The sequence below is a fragment of the Eurosta solidaginis genome, chromosome 4, assembly GCF_040869045.1.
Source record: "Eurosta solidaginis isolate ZX-2024a chromosome 4, ASM4086904v1, whole genome shotgun sequence".
NCBI lineage: Eukaryota > Metazoa > Arthropoda > Insecta > Diptera > Tephritidae > Eurosta > Eurosta solidaginis.
The window spans coordinates 234,109,075-234,132,007 of record NC_090322.1 but is presented as its reverse complement, the minus strand read 5'-3'; the positions used below and the strand labels follow the sequence as shown (position 1 = coordinate 234,132,007).

At 36.2% G+C, this 22,933-nt stretch overlaps 1 protein-coding gene across 4 annotated transcripts in view; it reads right to left on the bottom strand.

Moving 5' to 3' along the window:
* Window positions 1-22,933, bottom strand: part of LOC137251076 (scoloptoxin SSD14) — a 151,239-nt gene that overhangs the window by 51,829 nt on the left and 76,477 nt on the right. For 2 of the 4 annotated variants that reach the window (XM_067785039.1, XM_067785040.1), the window contains exons 2-4: window positions 4,891-5,040; window positions 2,689-2,792; window positions 1,767-2,271 (exon numbers count right to left, since the gene is read on the bottom strand). In XM_067785039.1, coding sequence (XP_067641140.1) covers window positions 1,767-2,271; window positions 2,689-2,792; window positions 4,891-5,040 — 759 coding nt within the window. Of the gene's footprint in view, window positions 1-1,766; window positions 2,272-2,688; window positions 2,793-4,890; window positions 5,041-5,119; window positions 5,208-22,933 lie in introns of those variants that run through there. The other 2 variants (XM_067785041.1, XM_067785042.1) reach the window with 2 other exon arrangements.

Genomic DNA, 22,933 nt, shown 5'->3' with positions numbered 1-22,933 from the left:
TTTTTGACAACACACAAAAATTTCAAAGTTTTATGTTTTCAATCCATTCCATTCGCCTAATACCAACACACACATTTTGACAGTCTGCACAAAGGCATCTTGTTGCGGTAGAAATGAGCCAACCAGATATCAAATTACTATTGTGTAAGCTAAATTGAGTTGTATGAACACCACTCAATTTAAATCGAAATTGTCTCAATTTATTTTTCTGTTTGAACATAGTATTAAGTGAAATACCTGGTCGTGAAACAAAAATCGGATACTGGGTTTTGCAGTTCAAAAATTTTATAAGGTAAGAAACTATATTCGAAAATTTGTAAAAATTTATGAAATCAATGTGCCTGCTTTCCTGCAAGTGAGCCTCAAAATATTGCAATCCAGTGAATAAAAGAATAAGGGATAAAAAAGGAGTAAGGAAGTGCCAGTATTCCTTTTTCGGATAACGACAAATTTTTTTTAATTATTTATTCCGGAATAACGAAAAAGTATTGCAATACTTTGGGGCTGCAATAAAAACAATAATAATTATAATGGAATGCAATCGTTAACAATTTCGATACTCTACATACATTTCTCTAAACTTAGCCAATCCTAAAATAATAAAAACAAGTAAGGAAGTCTAAGTTCGGGTGAAACCGAACATTACATACCCAGCTGTACACTTGAAATGCTATTGTTGTTTGTTTTGTGTGCTTAATAGTGGTACAAGGCTGCGCAATAATACATATACATATGGTTCTATTCCGAACAATTTTTTCATCGAGTTATGGCTCCCGAAACATAGAAAACTGCTTAGTCATAAAAGGGGCGGTGCCGCGCCCATTTTTTAAAATTTGAAGTTTTTCATATTTATTGTTATAAATGCACTTGGGAAATGAAATACCATTTATATAAAGCTTTTTATTGCAAAGATATAGCTTATTTTATTCGCCCACGACCCTTTTAAAAATTTCTTATATAAAAGTGGGCGTCTTCCTACATAATTAGTTTTTTTGTGTTTTCGAAAATGTTATATATATAAAAAATGGGCGATTCCGCTAATTTTCAATACCAATCTATTCTGGGTCCAGATAAGCTCGTGCACCAAATTTGGTGCAGATATCTCAATATTTACTCCAGTTATCGTGTTAACGGACAGACGGACGGCCGGATGGACGGACGGACATGGCTCAATCAAATTTTTTTTCGATACTGATGATTTTGATATATGGAAGTCTATATCTATCTCGATTCCTTTATAACTGTATAACCAACCGTTATCCAATCAAAGTTCTAATACCCTGTGTACAAGTACAGCTGGGTATAAAAAGTACTATTTACATGAACCTAAACCCCTGTGGGCGCGGATACAAAATTGTTTGTCAGAGTTGGCAATACATCTCGAGACATTTGCGAAAAAGACATAACTTCAAAAGTTGCGGTTGTGAAAATAAAACGAAAAATTTCCCAATTAAATTAAGTAAATTTGTAGTGTGTTTAGATGTTCTGCCGTGGCTGCATTTGGCTATCTTGAAAAAAGCACGTGGCGATGACTACTAAGGCCGCTCGAATCTTTTTAAAGTCTTTATATCGACTTCAAAAACGGTTGAATATGTTGTGATATTAATTATAACCATCTTTTCTTTTCAAAATTGAATTGCCCTTAATCCCTAGCCCCCCCCCCCCCCCCCCCCCCCCCCCCCCCCCCCCCCCCCCCTTCCGAGGATCTGCGCGTATGTATGTATACGGTGACATCCACCCAACTCTTCACCCTCCAAGACACTCACCTGCCAATTTCGCTGCAAACTTCACGATCCGAACAAACAGCCGCCTGCTCATAAACACCCAATTTAGATTCGAACTTATCATTTATCAATGGCGGTGTATCCTTTAGTACCAACGCTTTTCTTGTTGGTTGTGACAACTTATTCGTTGTTGTTGTTGTTGTTTTTTGGAGTGTATTCGCTGTTGTGGCTACTGGCGCCATTGGTGGTACATTTGTAGTGGTGGTAGCGCTAAAAGAATTGCTCGGTTGTGTCGCTGAATCACCGAAACCGGCTATAGCGATGTTTGTGGCTATAGTGGTGGCGAGGGTGGAGGCGGCTAATATGCCACCGTCATCATCACTTTCACTTGTTGAATTTAACGACAGAACGCTACTGTCGCCTTCATCATCATCTAACGAGAGAGAATAATTAGAGGTGGAAGGAAGCGTGAGGGATGTATAATTTTTGTTGTTGTTGTTGATTTTGTTGTTGGAACTTTGTGCATTTGACGTCTTATTAGACCAATCTGTGGAGTAGGTGGTTTGATGGCAACGTGGTGGATATGATTAAGATGGTGGTGTAGTAGAATTGGGCATTGATTGTGGTTGTGATTTTTCGGTTTGTGCAATTTTGTTTGTTTTTTTTTTTTTATTTTGGGAAATTTTGTAGTTGTAGTTGTTGCAAATTATAGAGTTGAGAGAATAAAAAAGAGAAAAGATAGGCAATGCAAATTATCAGTAAATAGGGTTTGGTGTTACTTTATACAGTGCAATTGTGAGCGTAGACATTGTCGTTCATTCATCTCAATGTCCAGCACTCACACACAAACAGGCTAAAATAATACAAAACAGTTTGAATAATTGAAAACTACTTAAAGTAGAGTAAATTGAAGTAAAAAGCGGTAAGAATTTAAAATAAAGAATCTGAACTTGGTTTTACTCACCACTAAAACAGAGACTGATAATGACGTAGGTGATGAGGGCTATGCCGATAAAGCAGATGAGCACTATTGTTAACTTTTTCATCCATTTAAGGATATTGGCGCGCCTGAAAGTATGCAAAATTGAAATTGTATTATCAAACAAATTAATTAAATGAATAAAATATTAATGGTATTGATGGGAGGGATTATAGGTCTTAATGTTGTAATTTCATAAGTATGAAATAGTTTAAGAATCGAATTGAATAATAACAGTAAAAATAATTTCTTCACTAACTGGCTAGTGAAATATCCAAAGATATCTATTTTGATACTCGTAAGCGAAGCCTTCTACTTAACTAAGTTTATTCACTAGGCGTTAACGTTAACAAAGCGATCCCTGTATTAAGTTGATACAATTCTTATGAAACTTTATATGTTATATATAGCAAATAACCTTTGTAGCATATTCAAACACCGTATCTCTTTTTTTTTGGTTCTCCTTCAGAAGGTTCGAATAAAATGGCATATAAGAGGCTACTAGAAATTAAATTGTTCTATGAAATTATTGGTCGCAAGAATTCAAAACAGGTGCTCTCAGAGAATAAAAGACTATTTTTGCGCGTTAAAGTATGCAATAATTTTGTGAATTTTGTTTGGCTCCCAAACGTGCAGAATCGGCTTTTAACAGGTATCAGGTATACAACACGATCGTCAACAGGGCTAGCAGATGAGTAACAAATTTGATATGTTACAAGCAAGTACTAAACGAAGTCGCATTGTTGGGGAGCACAATACCACCAACTCATACATATTGTTATGCAAAAAACTAACAAAATCGTAAATTAAATTCTCTCTTCTCGATGAGCACTGATCTGTTGAAAACAAATATTAACGTCGGGTCTGCAATGCGAGCTTAAAATTTTGTTAAAGTTGAGTAGATATTAACATTTCCACTTTTTTCGATAACATCAAATTTTGTTGCTCGTCTTAGCTTAAGCGGCCGAAGTGGAGGGTTAAACTCTGGCCAACTTTAACTGTAATTTAAATTCGCACTGATTTCAAGGGGCGAAGATTATATTTTTTTTAACTTCCTGGCCTTTCAAGTTTTGAGTGCAAGGACTTCCGCCGAGAGCATCCAATTGTGAAATCAATCAAGCAAGGTTTTGCAAATCAAGTGCAATCACAACCTAATTCGTTGTTTTGGCAATAAAAAAAATAAATGTAAGGCGCGATAACCTCCGAAGAGATCTAAGCCCGAGCTTCTCTTCCAATTTGCGTCGTGCTCCTCTTGATTTTTCCCTACAAATTGGCCGGACGGGACCTTCATGTTTTATGCCGACTCCGAACGGCATCTGCAAGGCAGATGAGTTTTCACTGAGAGCTTTTCATGGCAGAAATACAATCGGAGCGCTTGCCAGACACTGCCGAGGGGGACCCCGCTTAGAAAAATTTTCTTCTAATTGAAAAATCTTATTTCTGAAATTTTGATGTTGCTTTGCCCGGGAGTTGAACCCAGGGCATACGGTGTGATAGGCGGAGCACGCTACCATCACACCACGTTTTGGCAATAGTTTGAATATTTTAGGTAAGACATTTTAAAAAAATTTCAGAGCATGAAGTTTTGTAGTCCATTAAAATTTAAAATAATCTCAAATGTACTTCAGTTTTTAGATTTTTTTTTTTTGTAGAGCCTTTGAAAACTGAATTTGGTTCAGGAAGGCAAATTTCGACCTAAATATTCTGACTAAATATTATTGAAAACAAATAATATGTGAAAAATTTTAATGTTTAAGGGAGAGGTAATGAGGCGCACACTGAAAAATTGTAGGCAACTTGATTTTGTAAGACAAAACTACACGACTGTTGTTAATTCCATTTGGGTTATTTTCCAAGCCATGTAGGTAAAGTTAATTATATAATTTTTTTTAACATCTCTACCATAAATTCTCATAACAATTTATATTTTTTGTAAAACAAACTTACAGCTTCCATCACTCATAGTCGTAGTTTACCTTTCACCTTTTTAATAAAATATCCCTTGCTTAAAAAGATGTTTCTATTCATCCGAAATAAAGAACAGCATCAAAAAATGCAAATGTAAATAAAAACAAACAAATAAAAAAATCCGTTAATTACAGTAAAAAAAAAAATATTCCTAGACGAATAGCAACAATCTTTTCTGTAGACATTCAATTTATATATTTCTCGATGTAACACACTTACATTTGTTCACGCCGTGCCTCCTCTGCCGCAGCTGTATCACTAATGAATTCTCCACCATTTTTCTCTTCATCATCGAGACCGCCAGCAGATTTCAATGGAATTTTATTGAGTGCATCTTCATTGGAGTGTACCATTTTTAAGCCATCAGTTCTATGAAAATTAAATTTTCGAAATGTTTATTTATAATAAAAACAGATAAACTGAAAATGCATATCTATACACTACATACATATTAACAAAACTTTCACACTAATCACACACAATCCGTAACGTTCTCTACACACAGCGTGCCTGATGCCAACTGTTTGCCATGCTGACCATAATAAAGTGCCAAAGCTTTCGCAAAAAAAAAAAAACAAAACACTTTATTTATATTACATACTCTCTTTTTGTTTTCGAAATATACATATATACTATGATGAATTTTTGTTAATACGCTTGTTATGTTATACTTGTTGTTATCCTTGTTGGCGCTTCGTTCTTAGTGAGGAAATATCTGAATCGCATCTGCTCTTTTTGCTTGTTATCCTTTAAGCTTTTGGGGTGGGTCAGGTGTTAGAAAACTTGCATGCTATTTGAGCATCGTATGCAAGCGTGTGAGTAAGAGAGCGAGTAAGTCATAATAACAAGGCAACAGGCAAAAGACCCTTTCATGTCATGATGTTAAAGTTAATTCCTTCCTTCATGTAACTGCCACTGCTACTTCCACAACTTAGTGCTGATGTATATGTATATATGCACTAGGAATTTCACGAAAGTGAACTTATCGGAATCGGATATTTCAATCGGAACTAAAATCGCAGTGTTTCAGAGACATATACATAAATATTGTAACGAATTTACTGAAATTCTGCTTATTTGCAATCTTCTGGTAACGTTCGAATCACTAAACTGTTGAATAAATAACTCCAATATTTAATAACGCAAAATGGCCTTTATTAAAGTACTTCACAATAACACTTATAACTCGCAACTAATAGCTTGCCTAAATGAAACTGATAATACTGCTATTGCTCGCTAGATAGCGTCTTAAATCCAACTGATTCTCGCACCTTTACTGATGCTGCCTTTTATAGTGTTTGGTTTGCTCGTTGACATTTCTAGGCGGTTCTGTTCTAGAATCTACTAGTTGGTTATCTGCTATAAGTTTCTCAGCTATAACTACAGATGCACAATTTTTATAGCTTCTCTCACAGCTCATGCGTTTGTGTTTGTGCGTTGCTTCTCCGCTGCGTGTACGTACGTGTAGACATAATGATTGAATTATTGATGTGCGTGCACGTCACTGCTTACCATCGGCTTAGAGATTTAGTGTTGCTAATATTCGTTACAATATGTATAAGATAGATGTAGTATAAAATAATAAATTGAAACAATGTTATCACCCGCCTTTCTAACAACCGAATCACGTTATAATTTGAAACCTTCGAAAGCGAAATCGGAATCAGGAGTCTAAAGCTGCAGACATTGGTGCATTATTGGTAACCGTATCGGTAACCTTATAACAGCTGATTCGACCAACCTTATGGGAATCAATGCAAACGATTATTGGTGCCGCTAAGGTCGTAACCGTATCGTAGCCTACCAATTGGTTTTTGGTTTACCAACGTAAGGATAAACAGCTGATTACGTTAGGGATACGACTACAGCGATACGCAATACGGCACCAATGACTCCCGCTTAAGTCTATCGCTGATTCCGGCGTTACGCAATCTAAAGTGAAGCTCCGTAACATCTGTAGTATGCGCATTTTTAGCCGTTCTGAAAGGAGTTTGAAATCTAAACATTTTTTTTTTCAAAAGAAACGAAAGCATTCTCATATTCGTTATCATAACACCTTTAGAATGAAATTTCATCAAATTGTAATTTGAATAAATGCTTAGTCCCAAATGATTTAGAAAGCTGTAAGTTTAATATGTGCGAATATTTTCTCAATTATATATTTGAGATGATGTTTCTGTTGTTTATTGGGTACAGACATACTTGTTTGCATTTACTAAAACCCACATCACTGTTGAGAAATAATTCTCTAAGGGGTGTGGAGATTGGGCTGCAGTATTTTATTTACGAGTGGTCCTTAAAAATCAAACAAACGACTTTTACTAGTCAGACGCCTTCAGACGTTAATTCCAAGACTAAATATATCACGTATAATTTTTGTTTTGTATATTGGGACGTACCGCATGGATTCCCATTAAACAGTGTCCTGTCAAAATCCCGATTAATAGACGAGCCTTGGTGAACCCAATCATTTTGACATACCTCATTCGCATTCCCTGATCATCCTCTATCACACTGTAGTTGACCTCAAAGCCTTGCTAGTCGCTTGGCTATCCGAGTATATGTTAAATTTCCTAACCGTAGAGGTATTAAATAGCATTTCATCCACCGCATCCTCGATGAGAGAGGGGGAGGTCGTTGTCAAGAGCTAAATGTAAGCCGCAATTTAATTTGGCTAGATTACACGAAGTCAGAAAGCAAATAGCCCATACCACGAAGACTGTCCAAAGACCGGGCCGCGGCCGCCTTTCCCGCAATATCTACTGAATATATGTTCCGCATGACATTCAATGTCAAGGTAGGTGTTGTTCTAAGAGCGCCGCTGATACCAACTAGCGCCGTCCGTCTTACTGTCACCATTATTTCGGTGGTGCGCACCGTATCCAGCGCATGCCAGTAGAACAGCAGCCCATAGAGCAGAATTGGTTTGACTCATAAAGCCAGCGAGCCACGTCCACTTTTATACATAAGAAATTTAACAGGACCGTAGACGAATATAATGCAATATATAACTAATAATAATTTATTGTGAAAGCGGTTTTACTTCTAGAGCGTATTTATAGCATGAAAATTAAGAAAAATTGTAAATAGGCGTGGCAACGCCCCTTTTTGAACAAGCATATTCCCTTTTTTTTCGGAAGTCATAAATATAAGACCGATTGATGTATTTTGCGAAAAATAACATTATATCAATGCGCTTTTCTTCTGCAGTAGCGAGAAAACTAATAAATTACGTTCCAGAAGCCAAAGCTGGAATAGGAATCGAGCTTTCGTGAAAAAACTGACATTTCCTGTATAAAAAAGAATATTTTTATTAAATGTGGAAAAAATCTCTTAATAAACACGCTTACTTTTGATAATACTTATTGTCAAAGGACTGACGCTGAACGAACTGGGCATTATATGTTCGGTTGCACCGGAGCACTTACTTGTTTTTTTCGTGTCTATTACCCAAAATGCCGCCCATAGTACTATAGCAAATGATATCAGGTATAATTTTGGTTCGGATGGGCAACGGTTAAAGTGTGTGGTAGAGTGGTCCAAGTTTAGATTCTATATATTCAAATCTGATATCTAACCAATGTGCTTCATTTCTTAACCACATCCAATCAGAACCAAATTTTGTATGATTCCTGACGTTAATATTGCTATTTGAAACAATGAAACTTGAAAAAATTTAGTTTACACCACCACCCTAATAATAAAGGCATTTAAAAAACCCCAGAAAGCAGAAGAATATTACGTTTAAAACATTAAAGTAGTTTTGGCGAGCTCCGTCCTCGCTTATGAAATTGAACATGCAATTTAAATTTGGTAGTTATGTATTCCCAGGAATTACTCATCTGCTCCTTGGGAAGATGTGGGTGTGGAAATGCTTCCGAAATAGTCCCAACATAATCTTTGAAACTACCAAGAAATTGGCATGAAAGCAGTCGCGAAAAAGTTCCGAAACGATTCTTTAATAGTCGGGCAATGATAACTCAAATAGCGACCGCCGTGCTGTGATGGTCTTGTGCTCCGTCTACCACACCGAAGATCCTTGGTTCCCGCCCCGAGCAAAGCAACATCAAAATTTTAGAAACAAGGGTTTTCAATTAGAAGAAAATTTTTCTAAGCGGGGTCGCCCCTCAACAAATGTTTGGTAAACACTCCGAGTGTATTTCTGCTATGGAAAGCTCCCAGTGAAAACTCATCTACCTTGCAGACGCCGTTCGGAATCGGCATAAGACAAGTACGTTCCGTCCCGCCAATTGGTAGGAAAAATTAAAAGGAGTACGACGCAAATTGGAAGACACGCTCGGTCTTCGTGGGTTATCGCGCCTTACTTTTTTTTTTATAACTTAAATAATCCCAAAATATTTCAGAGTAAGCATCGAAATCGTCCTGAATTAGTCCTCAAATGATCTTTTGAACAGTTCCAAAATTAAACTCAAAAGAATAATTTTGAAATAAACTCGAAATAATAACGTGAGCATTCCGGAGGTTACACTGAAAACAACGCTGAAATTATCCCTTAATTGACCTTGAAATCATTCCAAAATATTCCCGAAATTTTCAGGGGATAGTCAAAAAAAGATGCCGTAATAGCCTCAAAATGATTCGCAGGTATGTAGCTCCAAAAATTTGCCGAAAGCAGCTCCATCTGAGCTCCATAGTTATCCACATTTCTGTAATTTTTGGTCCTTGATTTACATGCCACATAGACTAAATGTCATTGGTCAAGGTCAATATGCTTGAAGTTATAAGGATTAAAAATAATTAAAAAGTGAGCTTCCTCGTTGGAGGTAGAAGATCCCTCACTTATACAACAAAAAAAAATTACCAGTGGATGTTTTTTGACTATATTAATTGTCCTCTGCGCAAGCTGCAAAACAGTAATGGTCTTAAGAGAGTAGTGGGGAAAGGTACTTATATGGGGCTGTGGACTGTTAAGCTAAAAGTTTACGTTTCCTGATCACTGTAGCGTCTTCCAAGCGGAAGTTGTCGCGTTTAAAAATGCGGTGTATGAGATCTAGTCGGATAGCCAGCCGACTGTTGAAGTCCAGACTTCGAGGGTGACACGATCGAGGGAGGGACGAGAATGCCTGATCTCACTTAAGTTTGCAATGAACTATTTTTATACCTTTCATGAACATGAAATGGTATATTAACTTTGGTCCGATGTTTGTAACGTTGAGAAATATAAAAGATAGACTCACCATTAAGTATACCGAATTGATCAGGGCGACGAACTGAGTTGATATAGCCATGTCTCTCTGTCCGTCCGTCCGTCTGCCTGTTTGAACGCAAACTAGTCCCTCAAATTTTGAGATATCTCAATAAATTTTGGCACAAGGATGTATTTTTGTATTATATTAGACACTTGTCGGATCCGATAGGATCGGACCACTATAACATATATCTCTCATACAACCGATCGTTCAGATAAGACGATTTTGGTCATTCCTGCCGCAATTTAGAAAGTATAAACGCGAAACTCGATGATATATATTCTAATATATCATAGAAGATATACTGAAAAAATCACTTTGACCGGAGCTATATATAGTTATATCCCATACAACCGATCGTTCAGATAGAAAGATTTTTGGCCATTTCTCCCTTAGTCTCCAATATAAAAACTTGAAACTTGGTGATATTTATTCTAATATATCATAGAAGATTGCCTGTAAAAATCATTTCGGTCTGAGCTATATATAATATATATCCCATACAACCGATCGTTCAGATAAGGGGGTTTTTTGCCATTTTTTTTATATTTATCTTAAAATCGTTTAGGTATGTACATCTGTTCACTATATATTTCTTATCTTATACAGCGCATTATTTGGAGATTACGAATGGGATAAGATTATTGTTCAGTCCCATTCATGAAAGGTATGAAGTCTTCGGCACAGCCGAAGACAGACCCGTCCTTACTTGTTTAGATTAAGATCGTCAGGCCCGGGCCATAGCAGTTTGCCTGGCAGATGTCACGCTGAACCGGATATAGATAAGCTAAGAAAAAGCTGCGCGAATACTACCTCTTGCAAGACAGGGTGATCCTACTGGACGTAAGTGAGCAGCAGGCGGTCTGAAGTGATTACTCATTCCCCCGATTTAAAGAAGACCCGAAAATTATTTCCAACCTTCCGACTTTATTATCGAAAATTCAAATTAGAAAAATACGAATACGTAGAAGATTGAAACCTGATCAGAACAAAGAGTGAAAAAGGCTCGTGATATCGACTTATGGGCACCATTTTCTACCTAAGAAAGAGTCCTTTAATATCGGAAACTTCTCATATAAAGCATTCAAGGTCTGCTTGATACTTTCCTCTCTTTTCTCACCCTGTATGTATGCAATTATTTTATAGCAATTATGGACAACCGGCAATCAAGCTGCACTAGTAGTGTCTGTCATTTCCTTTTTTGTGTCACTGGGCCAAAGTACAGATTCTATCAAATTGCGTGCGTGGTCAGTTGGTCAACATACCCAACCCTTAAAAAAACTATACGAAAAAGAACATGCAATTTATTGGAATGGGTCACGTCATGTATTTGCTTTTCATATTTGGGTCACATTTGCAAAAGTATGCTCCAACTTCATATCTGCCTCGACGTGAAACACTTAATATCGACAATATTGTGAAGTGCTTTGTTATGTTTTGTATGACCGCAAAAGTGCAAGGACCTACATATGTGTGTGTGTGTGTATAAAGGTATATGCATATACCAATTGTATTCCCTTTGAAAACACTTCCTTTAAAAGTTGCAGCAATTAAGTGGCTCCGATTAAGTTCCTTACGATTTGTAGGTTCAAATGGTTATTTAAAAGCGCTGAGTTCCAGATTTCATTTATTCGATTGTTTACATATGAGGTGTATAGCTCTAGTTTGATATGTGTGTCAAATGGTAGAGGTGGAAACTATTAAACATATATGTAAGTAAACATGTGCATGTGTGCAGCGGGTTTGGTTTTGGCGATTGCATGTCGATGCGCAGAAGTAATTTAGTGATTGAGATACGGATATGAAATATAAATAAAAAATAGATTAATGTAACCAAGTTTCTATGAATTTTTAAATGTAGGACTTGGATGAGTGTAATAAAATGTTATTTGTACTAGATATGCACATTGTTTGTGTGTCACTTGATGGCTATATATTCCTTGGCGAAATGATTTGTATTTTATTTTTTACTTTGCTGAAAGAAGAGGTCGGTAGTTAAAGAATAAGAATGAGGGAAAGAGACTAATAAAGCAAAATGAGGGAGAGGAAGAGATAGAGCGAAATTAGAGGGTGAGAGGGGAAGATGTATAGGGGGTGAAGATCAGAGGGAAATGGAGGTGGAGATGGAGAGTTGAGGAAGAACAAAAATAAGAAATAAATAAGAACAAAAAAATAGGAAGAGGCAGCGGGAGCGCGACAGGGAGCAAGAGATCGAGAAAAAGTCAAAAAGTTTCAATGTTATCTTTACCACCAAGATGCCCAGAGGAATTTTGTTCCCCTCATCTCTCGGTGATGCTTTCACGGCCTCTCCACATTCTATATTACCTTCCTCCATTTCTTATGCCATTCTTATCCTTTTCTTAACATGTTTTGATTTGCTTATACCTCTTTCGTTTTCCTTCCCTATTTGTTTTGTTGATCCTTTCCGCTTCACTTCCTATTCTTATTCTTTTTTGTATCCCTTTATCACACCACATATTATTCTTCCTTTTCTACATTTTCTTTGGTCATCCCCTCTTCCCTCTCTCTTTCCATACCTGTTCTTATTTCTAAACTTACTCCTATACTTACTACAATTTCTACTCCTATTACCATTCCTATTCCAGACCTATTTCTTTTTTTATTTCTTTCCCCATTCCAATTCCATTCCAATTCCTATTCTTATTCCTATTAGTCTACTTCTCGCACACCCTCTCTAAATGTTTTTCTTTTTCTTCTTTCATTTGACCCTCACCAATAGATTAGTACCGTAAGGCATGCCTGTCGTAAGAGGCGACTAAAATCAATAGACCCGAAGGTACGAAGGGTTAAACAAATCATTTCCACGGCTTTTTCACATTATGTGATAGTAGCGGAGCGTAGCGGATTCATATCCGGCAAACGACTGCTCACATTCTTAGCACTACCCTGACCCTTCGAGGAGCTTTATTGCGGCTAAAACAGCAACAACAAACTGAAGTATATTTACCTACATCACATCTACACTAACAAATAAAGTTGAAACTTTTAGAATTATTTTAGCTGATGAAACATTTCGGCGAATATGTCAAAAGTTCCCACACATATCTAGGTAATAGAATTTGCTTCAATTTTAAAGGTTTTAATTGAAACATGTAAATGCACTTAAAATGTGGTCTTCGTGATAATACCATATACTAAGTCATTCTAAATTCTGTTTATTTCAAGTATGTTTGTATGTGGTATAAACGAGGAAAATCATAACTTTTTCAAACATTTTCTATCATCTGCTCATCAAATTGCAATCAGTGAATTATATTCCTATACATATGTATTTCCTTTGAGTGTAGGTGAGTATGTGTGTATAGATTATAATGTCCTGGTGTATTTTTTATTGTCATACGTTTTTATGTTACTTCTCTGTGTGTATAAATGATTATGTGTTTATAAAAATATAGCTTTTCCTTTAGATACGTTCTTGACAGTTAGAAGTTAACACATAACTGACATTAAGGTAAGCAATATATATTTTTTTTATAAATTAGTGCTCATACAAACTTCTATATCAATTTCAATTTCACTGGAAGGGTGTGGCTAAAACACGGAATCAGGAGCACTTGTATATGGAACAATTTTTCGGATATAAGTTACTCCTCCTAATTTATGCCATTTCAACTTTCTCATTCTCGCTACTTCTTTATTTATACTTTTCTTACAATTAACAATTAAAACTTAAACGTTTCTCCTTGAGATCTTATCACATTTAAAGCAATCACCCTTTATATGCTTTAAAGGCTTACATATGTCGTTCACTTGACTGTCAATCGCATGTCAACAGCTACCTTAGCCAACTGGCGCCTATCAATGGGTTGAAATATCAAAAGCAATCAAAAACGACGTTTTACTGTACGCTGTGATTGTCAAGTGCACTTGGGTTTGATATAAAAATGCACCAGCTGGTGTATGTAAAGAAAGCTATAACAAAAACTATATGCAATATAAATTTTGCTAATATTATGGCAGTCCGTATCGCTTTAAATATATGAAAACATTTATTTCAAGCAATTTTTAATTTTTTTATAATTTATTTAATAATTTGGGAAAAATTTAAACAACGTGACATCAGGACGGACAAGGCGATAGCTGTTTCGATTATACCTTGTAAATCTCTTCAAAGCCTTTTCTCCCGGGAGTGGGAGTCGAACCCGCACTCCTACGATAGTTGAAATGGTTATAAACGCATTCAGCTACGTCATGCCTTAGTTGTTGTAAAGGTTGAGGAAGGACTTATCCCCAATCCCCAGAAACATACTGTTTAGAAAGTGCCCCCAGTAGTATCATTATTTTTGTTATTCACGTTTCCAAGGATTGCAATGGAAGCCTCCATCGAGGTTTTATTGAGAACCCTACTTCTATGGTTGCCAGGGTGTACTTTATTTTCATATATATTCTACAAGTGTGAAACGTGGTTGGCACTCTGGTGAATTTTATACTTTTTCCTAAGAAATAGTGTTCATAGCTTTTTATATTTTTATTAGAGCAACGCTTCAAGCTTCCACTCTGTCTTCAGACTAACTGTGTTGTACTTGTTATCATAATCATAGACAAATTTGTGTTAGGTTAGATTAGCTAGCAACAGCACAGTTAGGAACAGCTGACTTGGACACTTTTGTGTTGTTCCACTGTGTTACCACATACTCAAACAGTGAAATAGGCCCCGTTTCTTTAGCGAATCTCTGCGGTGCAAAGATAAAGGGCCAAAAAGGTACAAATCAATTAAAAACTTTCCTCGTAGAGTTTGGTACGTCCCGACTGAGATATTTACGAATTGTTCTCGAAAAGGCCAGTAAGCTGAGAATTAAGTGACTGGAAGACTACACCACGTCTCTTTGCGGTATACTAAGACGCACCGCATGTATTCTCATTGTTAACACTCTAATAACTATACATAAATAGGATTTTTAAACCCGAATAACTTTAAAGTAGATGCTTTGTTCCCTAACTGTTACAATTACACATCTTTCACAGCGGCGGCATTCGTAATTATTGGACAGCCGAAAACTCCGTCTTGCTCATGGCAATCCTCGCGTCCACCCTTGATCCATCAGTGAAAGGACGGAACGGTATGCATAACCATAATCGTAAATATAACCAAAACCTTAACTATAACTGTAACAGTAACAGTGTTGAACAGTAGATATAATAATAAATCGAACTTGAGGCATAGTAATATTTGTAAGCGTAGATTTATTTGTAACCGATATCATAACCGTGACCATAACTATTACCATAATAACATAATTATAACCTTGATCATTACCATAAACATAACTATTGCCATAAATACAGCCTTAATCATAGCCGTAACTTTAAAATCAACGATAAGCAAAGCCATAGCTATTACCATAACCCCAATTTTAACCATAACCATTACTATTACCATAAACATAACCGTAATCATTACGATAGCTATTACCACAACCATAACAGTAATCAAAATTATAACCACAACCCCAACCATACCCATAACCATGGTCATAACCATAACCATAAACATAATCACAACCATGACCAAAACCTTAACCATAACCATAGCCATAGTCATAGGTGGTACCTTCAAAACTGTTAGCCTTCACTGTAAGCGTAACCGTAACTTTTGTTGCAATTACGTTATTTTTAATTTCACCTTTACTAACTCCTATAGCAAACACATCAAAAAGCTAAAAATTGCTCATCCCCTGGGTAAAGCTTTCAAATTATAGCTTTACTTTTTTTGCGCCACCCTACTATACACACATACATACACATCACATCATTAAATCGAATATAAAGTACTTTTTAATTTCCCTCCATCACCTCGTGCGCTATAGCATGGCGTCTTGCATGTCAATAATGTGCGTACTCAATATGCAGCTAAAAGCAAGTTTTCGAAGCGCACTTAATACCATGTTTGTTGTGGGCAATATTCACTTGCGTCGACTTAAATATGTGTTGCAAGCACTGTATTACACGATACTTATACGCTTACACAAATGATCTTTATTTGGTACTTTAAATAGTTATTTGTATTTAACAAATATGGTTTCGTATCCATTAACGAATTAAGTAATGTACCACCTGTTTATTGATTTTAATTATTGTTTGATTTTAAATTCCTTATTACTTACGCACCAGTTTTGGTGTAAGTGCAATAAAAATTCAAATTTCTAAATGAATTGTCAGCGCGCCAAATGAGGCTTGAAATATGCAAATGAAGTGCCAGCAATTGATTTGCTATAATTTTTTTTAATTGTTTTGAAGTTATTTATGTACGTATGTTTGATTTGAAAATATCTACATATAGTATATACAGTGGCGGATTTACCATATAGGCAAGATAGGCTAGAGCATAGGGCGGCAAAATTGAGGCGCGGCAAAATTCGAGTCAATTCATTTTTGAAAAAAACAAAAATTGCATTCAGATTTTGCTGCACTTAAAATAGTATTTTTGCCTGTATACTAACTATAATAAATAATTCATTCTTTTTTATGCACTTCGAAATTAGAATGAAGCTGTAAATTATTTTTACGCATAGCAGTCGTAAAAATTTGCATAAATCTTCAATTCACTTCAACTGGAACTTTTGGAGACTGCATTCATGCAAGGTTTATGGAGCTTCTTATTAACGCCATTCAATGCGGCGAGCAAGAAATAACAAAATGTGAATACGACTATATCCGAAGTGATTATTTTGTTGAACGGACTCATCAAAGTTGTTTCTGATACTCGTGAAAAATTCAATCTGTTTGATGAGAAAGCTCTCTCTATTTCAACGATTCAGGAATACAAAATACTGAGAAAGCATAGAAGAAATCCAAATGTACGACATGTTGAAAATGGGAATCTTTTATTCAATTCAGTGGCCATGACAACTTTCGTGTCAACATGTTCAGCGTTATCTTGAATGAGGCATATCAAGATGTCTATTCTAAATGTTCTCTTATCACTGATATGAAACATCTAAGCAACAAAGAATTATGTAAGAAATCCTCTATATTGAGCAACTATTACACCCAAGATCTTGAGGAAAATTTGGGATATTAAAGTAATGTTGACATTGCGTTGCAAATATTTGTTTAAATTCCTATTGCAAATTGTAGCGCAGAGAGAGCGTTTTCTGTTTTAAAACGCACGAAAAACTACAACTCAGATCTTCATTGGGCGAAGACAAACTGATTGCTCTTGCGTTGTTGACGATAGGTTAGGATAGGTTGAACTGGCCGGTCCATGTGGACCTCACATAGACTGAATAAGTCCGTAGTGTTACCAGAAGTTTGTTTTAACGACCAAACTGAAAAACCCTATCAAAAACCAGGACCTATGTTATAAAATAACTCCGCCCTCTTGGTAAATACTAGAAACTTCCTAGAATTTAAGCCGCTTTCTGCTTCTAGATCTGGCAGCTGTATCACTCCTAATAGCTGGCGTCTTAGCCCGGCAAGCGCAGGGCAAGAGCACAGAACGTGCTCGGTCGTTTTCTCCTCCAGCCCGCACTTCCTACATCTGTTATCACTGACCAAGCCTAATTTAAAGGCATGTGACGCCAGAAGGCAGTGTCCAGTCAGAATACCCGTCATGAGTATACAGTCCCCTCTTTTTAATGTAAGAAGCAACTTTGTTAGTCTAAGCTTGTAAGACCTGCACATAATCTTCGACACTTTACAGCCCGGCGCGTGAACCCACGCCTTTCCCGTTTGGTCGATCATGTGCACCTCTCACCTTCGCTTAATTTCGCCCAGTCTAATTGGGACGTCTACGGAGCTAGCTTCAAGGGATGCGCCCTATTTAGCTAATTCATCCGCTTTTTCATTCCCATCTATTCCCATATGCCCTGGGACCCTATATAGACGTATGCTTCTCAGTATACCGCAGACCCTACTCCTTCCACTACTTTGGAACCATCTGTGTACACATCTATCGCATCGTCCGCCATTTCAGCACTCTTGCGCCAACCATCTACCTCTATTGTGGCCATAAAGTCGCCCTCGAAGTGCAGATAGGGAATCAGGTAGTCTGTGTGTCTTGTGATTGATGGCTCTACACTACTATGGCCGTATGGTCGGCGCTTAAGCTGCTCCGAGGCACCGAGCCTGGTTGCAGTTGTTAACGCTATGTTCTTTGCTACCATGTCTACAGGTGGAATGTGCAGAATTGCATACAGTGCAGTTGTCGGGGTTGTTTTCAGGGCTCCCGTAATGCTAAGCATTGATAGTCTGCATACCCCCTATAATTTTTTGAGGTAGGTTGCTTTTTGTGTGGCTTTCCACCAAACGAGAACTCCATAGTATAGGATAGGGCTTACAATCGCTGTAAAAACCCAATGAGAAATGGAGCGCGATAAGCCCCACGTACACCGCAGCATTCTTTTACATGCATAAAGTGCCGTTGGAGCCTTCTTCACCCTCTCCTCTACGTTGAGCTGAGAATCAGAATTGACGATATAATCAGAATTGTTTTATCCATCGATTGTGATGATATCATTTGCGAATTCGAAACAGAAAAATCAAGACGCAAAGAAATGTAAATGAGGAATGTTTGGAAAAAAGTTAAGGTTAAATATCCATTAATGCAAATGCCGATTATCTTGATTTCGTTATGTATTTCATTAATAACAAGCTACATTGTAATAAAGCACTGAAAATTGCAATCATTTTGTTAAATATTATTATTGTGAAAATAAGTGCGGTAAGTTATGTATTGTCTTGGGGCGGCGAATATTCAAATCCGGCACTGAGTATATATATATTTTCTTGCTTGTGTATAACATTTCTGTGTCTGGCGATAGTTAAAAATTTAATATCAAAAATATTTAACACCCAGTTTACTTTGCTATTGCTATTAATAAATTCCCTTTTAGTTTTGCAATAAATTATTAACACACACACACACACATTAAAGTATTTGCATAAATAAATCAAATTCAAAATGCCAAAAGACGCCAATAAACTTTTAATTGTCCAACATTTCGATTTTGGTCATGAAACTTTGTAGCTACTCTTAGTCTTGCAGATTTCTTTGTACAGGCGCGGCCAATAAAAGTTGTTCATACGCCCGAGTGCCATTTGCTACTTTCACTGATATCCTGCAATGTTAAGTGCAAAAAAATTGTATTGTTCATTATTATTCTGTTTTTATACCTTTCATCAACATGAAATGGTATATTAACTTTGGTCCGATGTTTGTAACGTTGAGAAATATAGAAGATAGACTCACCATTAAGTATACCGAATTGATCAGGGCGACGAACTGAGTTGATATAGCCATGTCCGTCTGTCCGTCCTTCTGTCTGTTTGAACGCAAACTAGTCCCTCAAATTTGAGATATCTCAATGAAATTTGGTACAAGGATGTATTTTTGTATTATATTAGACAGATAAGACGATTTTGATCATTCCTGTCGCAATTTAGAAAGTACAAACGTGAAACTCGGTGATATATATCTTAATATATCGTAGAAGATTTTCTGAAAAAATCACTTTGATCGGAGCTATATATAGTATATATATATCCCTTACAACCGATCGTTCAGATAGAAAGGTTTTTGGTAATTTCTCCCTAATTTCCAATATAAAAACGTTAAACTTGGTGATATTTATTCTAATATATCATAGAAGATTTGATGAAAAGTTCATTTCGATCGAAGCTATATATAATATACATCCCATATAACCGATCGTTCAGATAGGAAGATTTTTGGCCATTTTTCCCTTAATTTAGAAAGTGTAAACGTGAAACTCGGTGATATATATTTTAATATATCATAGAAGATTTTCTGAAAAAATCACTTTGATCGGAGCTATATATAGTATATATCCCTTAAAACCGATCGTTCAGATAGAAAGGTTTTTGGCCATTTCTCCCTTAATTTCCAATATAAAAACGTGAAACTTGGTGATATATATTCTAATGTATCATAGAAGATTTACTCTAAAAATCATTTCGATCGGAGCTATATACAATATATATCCCATACAACCGATCGTTCAGATAAGGGGGTTTTTTGCCATTTTTTATTTTATATTTATCTTAAAAATCGTTTATGTATGTACATCTGTTCACTATATATTTCTTATTTTATACAACTGATTATTTGGAGATTACGAACGGGATAAGATTATTGTACAGCCCCATTCATGAAAGGTATGATGTCCCGTCCTTACTTATTTCTTTTGATATCGATGATATCATGTGAAACATGTTCATATTGCGTCTGTTTGTCTGCTTACGCATGTGTGAGATGAAATATATACCAATAACTTATTATTACATATAAAAACTTTTATGTTGACGGAGTAAATATTTGTCTTAAAAGCAATTTCCTTTGAATGTGCGTGAATGCGAAGTACTTGGCATGAAAAATATGATTTTTGTTTATTTTTATTTTTTTTTGGAAATAATTGTCGGCCAGCTTCAAAAAATGGAGGATCCAGTATTATTACTTCCACCTCCACTTTGCGTGGGCGGTGCTAAATAGTTCCAAAGCTTGCTAAAATCAATTAAAATCAACTATTTTTCGACTTAGGAATTAATTTCATTGGCTATAATTCTCGTTCAAAAGAGAAATAATGTAAATTGACTTAAAATTTACACATCTTAACGTCCTGTTTTGAGCACTCGTTGTATAGGTTATAATAGGTTCAGAGAACGTGCTTGGGAATTTCAAAACTTCTACTAAATGCACTAATTGGCAGCTATGGAATCGAGAAAGCAGATATTAATTCTTGTTAAGTATTTTACTATTCCAAATAAACTTGATACGGTGTGAAAGAACCACCCACGTCAGCTGCATTCGCTAGTTTGTGGAAAACAACTTAAGTTCTACTGTCTGAAGTCCTGTTTATTGGCGGCAGAATGTTTAATCGACTGGTTTTCTTTCTGATTCCGCATACATGATGACGTTCTTAGTTAGAGAAGTATTAAGATATGTTGGCGGCCGCCGTGGTGTGATGTTAGCGTGCTATGCCTACTACAACGAAGATTCTGGATTCACGCCCAAGGCAAAGCAATATCAAAATTTTAGAAACAAATTTTTTCAATTAAAAAGAGCACGACGCAAATTGAAAGAGAAGTTCGGCCTAAAACCTCTTTCCAGGTTATCGCGCCTTACATTTTATTGATTTAACACCAAATATTTAGAAAACAATTTCCTCAATTAGAGGAAAACATTTCTAAACAAGGTCGCCCCTCCCCTTGGAAGTGGTTCAGCAAACACTCCAAGTGCGTTTCTGCCATGAAAAGCTTCTCAATGAAAACTCATATGCCTTGTAGATGCCGTTCAGGGTCAGCATAAAATAAAGAGGTCCCGTTTCACCAGTTTTTTTGAGCACGACACAAACTGGAAGAGAAGTTCGGCCTAGATCTCCTCGCAGGTAAATTATTACAAAGATTTGTTTAAGATTTTGTATAAGAATACGAACTTGTCTGCAAATGCATTTAGATCTAGAAATCATACAGGTTGGTCCATAGCAAATTCGGAGCTTTTCTTGTCTATTCCATTTGTAAATCGAATGCCCTTCTATAAGGCTGTGCCTGGAGCTTACTTTTAGGGTGCAATCCAAGTGATCATTTTTTGCATATACCGAATATCTAAGAAAGAAACCCAGGATTGTTTTCTTTTTCTAATAAAAGTCAATAAACAAATCATGGGATGCGAAATCTTTTTTTGCTTGATGTTATCTTAAGGATTGTGGCTTTTTCGACCTACTCGAGCTGTGCGCTCAAAAAATATGCTCTTTGTTTTCAAAACAATGAAAAAAGGATTATGTTCAAACCCCAGCAAGACAGATATTATATTCTTTAGCAACAAAACCAAAAATTTCCGGGCGGTTTGGTGCTATCCAATCTGAGAGAAGTATGATAATGTCCCATAAATGGCTTCAACAGGTTTATTGAACTAATAAAATGGTTCGAGTAAAAATAAGCTCACTGCATAAAAGTTGAATATACATGATAACTAATTGGTTCCAGGTGAAAGTGCATAAAAATTACGCCTACAGCGCTGTTTGGGCCCGGTCGCGCCGGCCGGGCAGCACATCAAACAACGATTATGTTCAAACACCTTCAGAACTCAAGTAAACATGAAGATGATTAACTTATAAATCAGATCTGCTCAACCCCTATACACATATAGCACATTGCCTTTGTTTTACCCTGAATCATAGGCAAAGTTACAAATTTACGCTTCAAATATGTAAAAAATTTGCAAAGCATTCCCGTATGCCCTCACATATAAATAAAATTCATATGGAAGCTTACGATTTTCATATGTAAGTGCAAAGCAAAACCACTTTCATATAATGAACAAGCATTGCCATATAACAATAAAAATTATTCAAAAATGTTATGGCACTAAAAAAATGTGTATTCAAAATTAATTCATTAAGAAAATTAAAATTATTTCAGCCATCTAACGGTTTGACCGCCGAAATTGCGATAAGACTTGGAAACTTATATACGCCCCTACTTTGACATTATGTTAATCGTATTAAAAGTCATGATAAGTCTTGAGATGTTTGAGACTCGGGGTCACAAAATTTATTATTTCGCAAATATGTCACTTCCCACGTCTTGCTCAAATTTCGTGCTCACTTCAAAGTTGAACATCATGAAATTCTCCTCAGGTCAAGCCTGGAGTACTTTTTCGTTATAGGTAGATACTTTATGTGAGGATGCAAAGTTGCACGTTGTTTGTGCTCTGCATGAAAAAACTATGACCATTTCAGCAATATATCACGTAAGCGTAAGTAATGACAGTTTATATGGGGTATATATCATATATACGACCGATCTCTATAAATTTTTCAGACAACAATATGTGCTATATACGTAAGTATTTGGTGAAATTTGAAGCTTCTACACTCAGAGAAAAACGCCGTTCTAAAATCCAGCACCACCGGGCTCAATTCAAACTTTTCATGTTCTTACTTTTTTGTTCTTGAAAAACGAACGACCTGTTCTTAAAACAACAACCTTGTTCTTGAACTGACACCATTTTCTTGAAAAGAGAACTGCTGGTCTTAAAATATAAACAAATGTTCTATTAATGAGAACGATGC